The sequence below is a fragment of the Antrostomus carolinensis genome, unplaced genomic scaffold, assembly GCF_000700745.2.
Source record: "Antrostomus carolinensis isolate BGI_N321 unplaced genomic scaffold, ASM70074v2 scaffold30258, whole genome shotgun sequence".
Classification (NCBI taxonomy): Eukaryota; Metazoa; Chordata; class Aves; order Caprimulgiformes; family Caprimulgidae; genus Antrostomus; species Antrostomus carolinensis.
In genome coordinates, this window is record NW_010335475.1 from 16,150 (window position 1) to 16,956 (window position 807).

The 807-nt window shown below is 33.5% G+C and overlaps 1 protein-coding gene across 6 annotated transcripts in view; it reads right to left on the reverse strand.

Moving 5' to 3' along the window:
- Positions 1-266, reverse strand: part of BNIP2 (BCL2 interacting protein 2) — an 11,812-nt gene extending 11,546 nt beyond the window's left edge. For all 6 annotated transcript variants that reach the window (XM_010174569.1, XM_029086633.1, XM_029086631.1 and 3 more), the window contains exon 1: positions 217-266. In XM_010174569.1, coding sequence (XP_010172871.1) covers positions 217-266 — 50 coding nt within the window. The remainder of the gene's footprint in view (positions 1-216) is intronic.
- Positions 267-807: the final 541 nt, after the last annotated feature.

The following is an 807-nucleotide window of genomic DNA, read 5'->3' on the forward strand; positions in this document are numbered from 1 at the left end:
CATTCCTGTGTTACTTTACTTATACATGAACATGAAGTGATCCCTTTCCAGACCATAAAGAAACACGCCACAAAATCTTTTTAAGATCACTATATTAATAGAAATCACTTCAAGATTATTATTGAGTGTTAGTTCACCAGGAAGATAAAGAGGTAGCTTATTCTGGATGTTATGCATTTGATTTGCATTACTTAAAAAAAAAAAAAATAATTAAACCTTGGAAAATCTTCATCTTGCCATTCTTCCTTAAACTCAACACCTTCCATTCTCCAGTCAACTTGAATTGTTAATAGAGATTCCTGATCAGCCAGAACCTCTTGTCTTCAGGACAGTGGGCTAAAGAGCAGCTGCAGGAAAATAACAGAAGATGCTAGTTCAATCCTACTGTATTTCCCACAATTGCAACAAATCACTTATCACCAAGGTGAGGTATTATTTAAAAAAAAAAACAAGACAAAAAACCCAACAACAAAAAACCAAAACAACAAATCAGGGAAAAATTTATGGTTTGTTTCTTTTTTTTTTTTTTTTTTCATACAAAACTGCTTATGGAATGGCTTATCATACAATTATTTAGGTTTGAGGGATCTCATTGGTCCAATGCCCTGCTTAAACACGATCAACCTCTCAGTTAAAATCAAGGCCCTATGCAACCTCATCTATCATTTAGGATTAGACACACCAATTCAATCCAGACTAAGAAACTTGACAGCTCTCTCAATTCTACAGGAGATACTGAATAAATGTCTGTTTTGAGGAAAAAAAACCCCAGACAGTCCTATCTAAAATAAATAACAAAACCAAAAA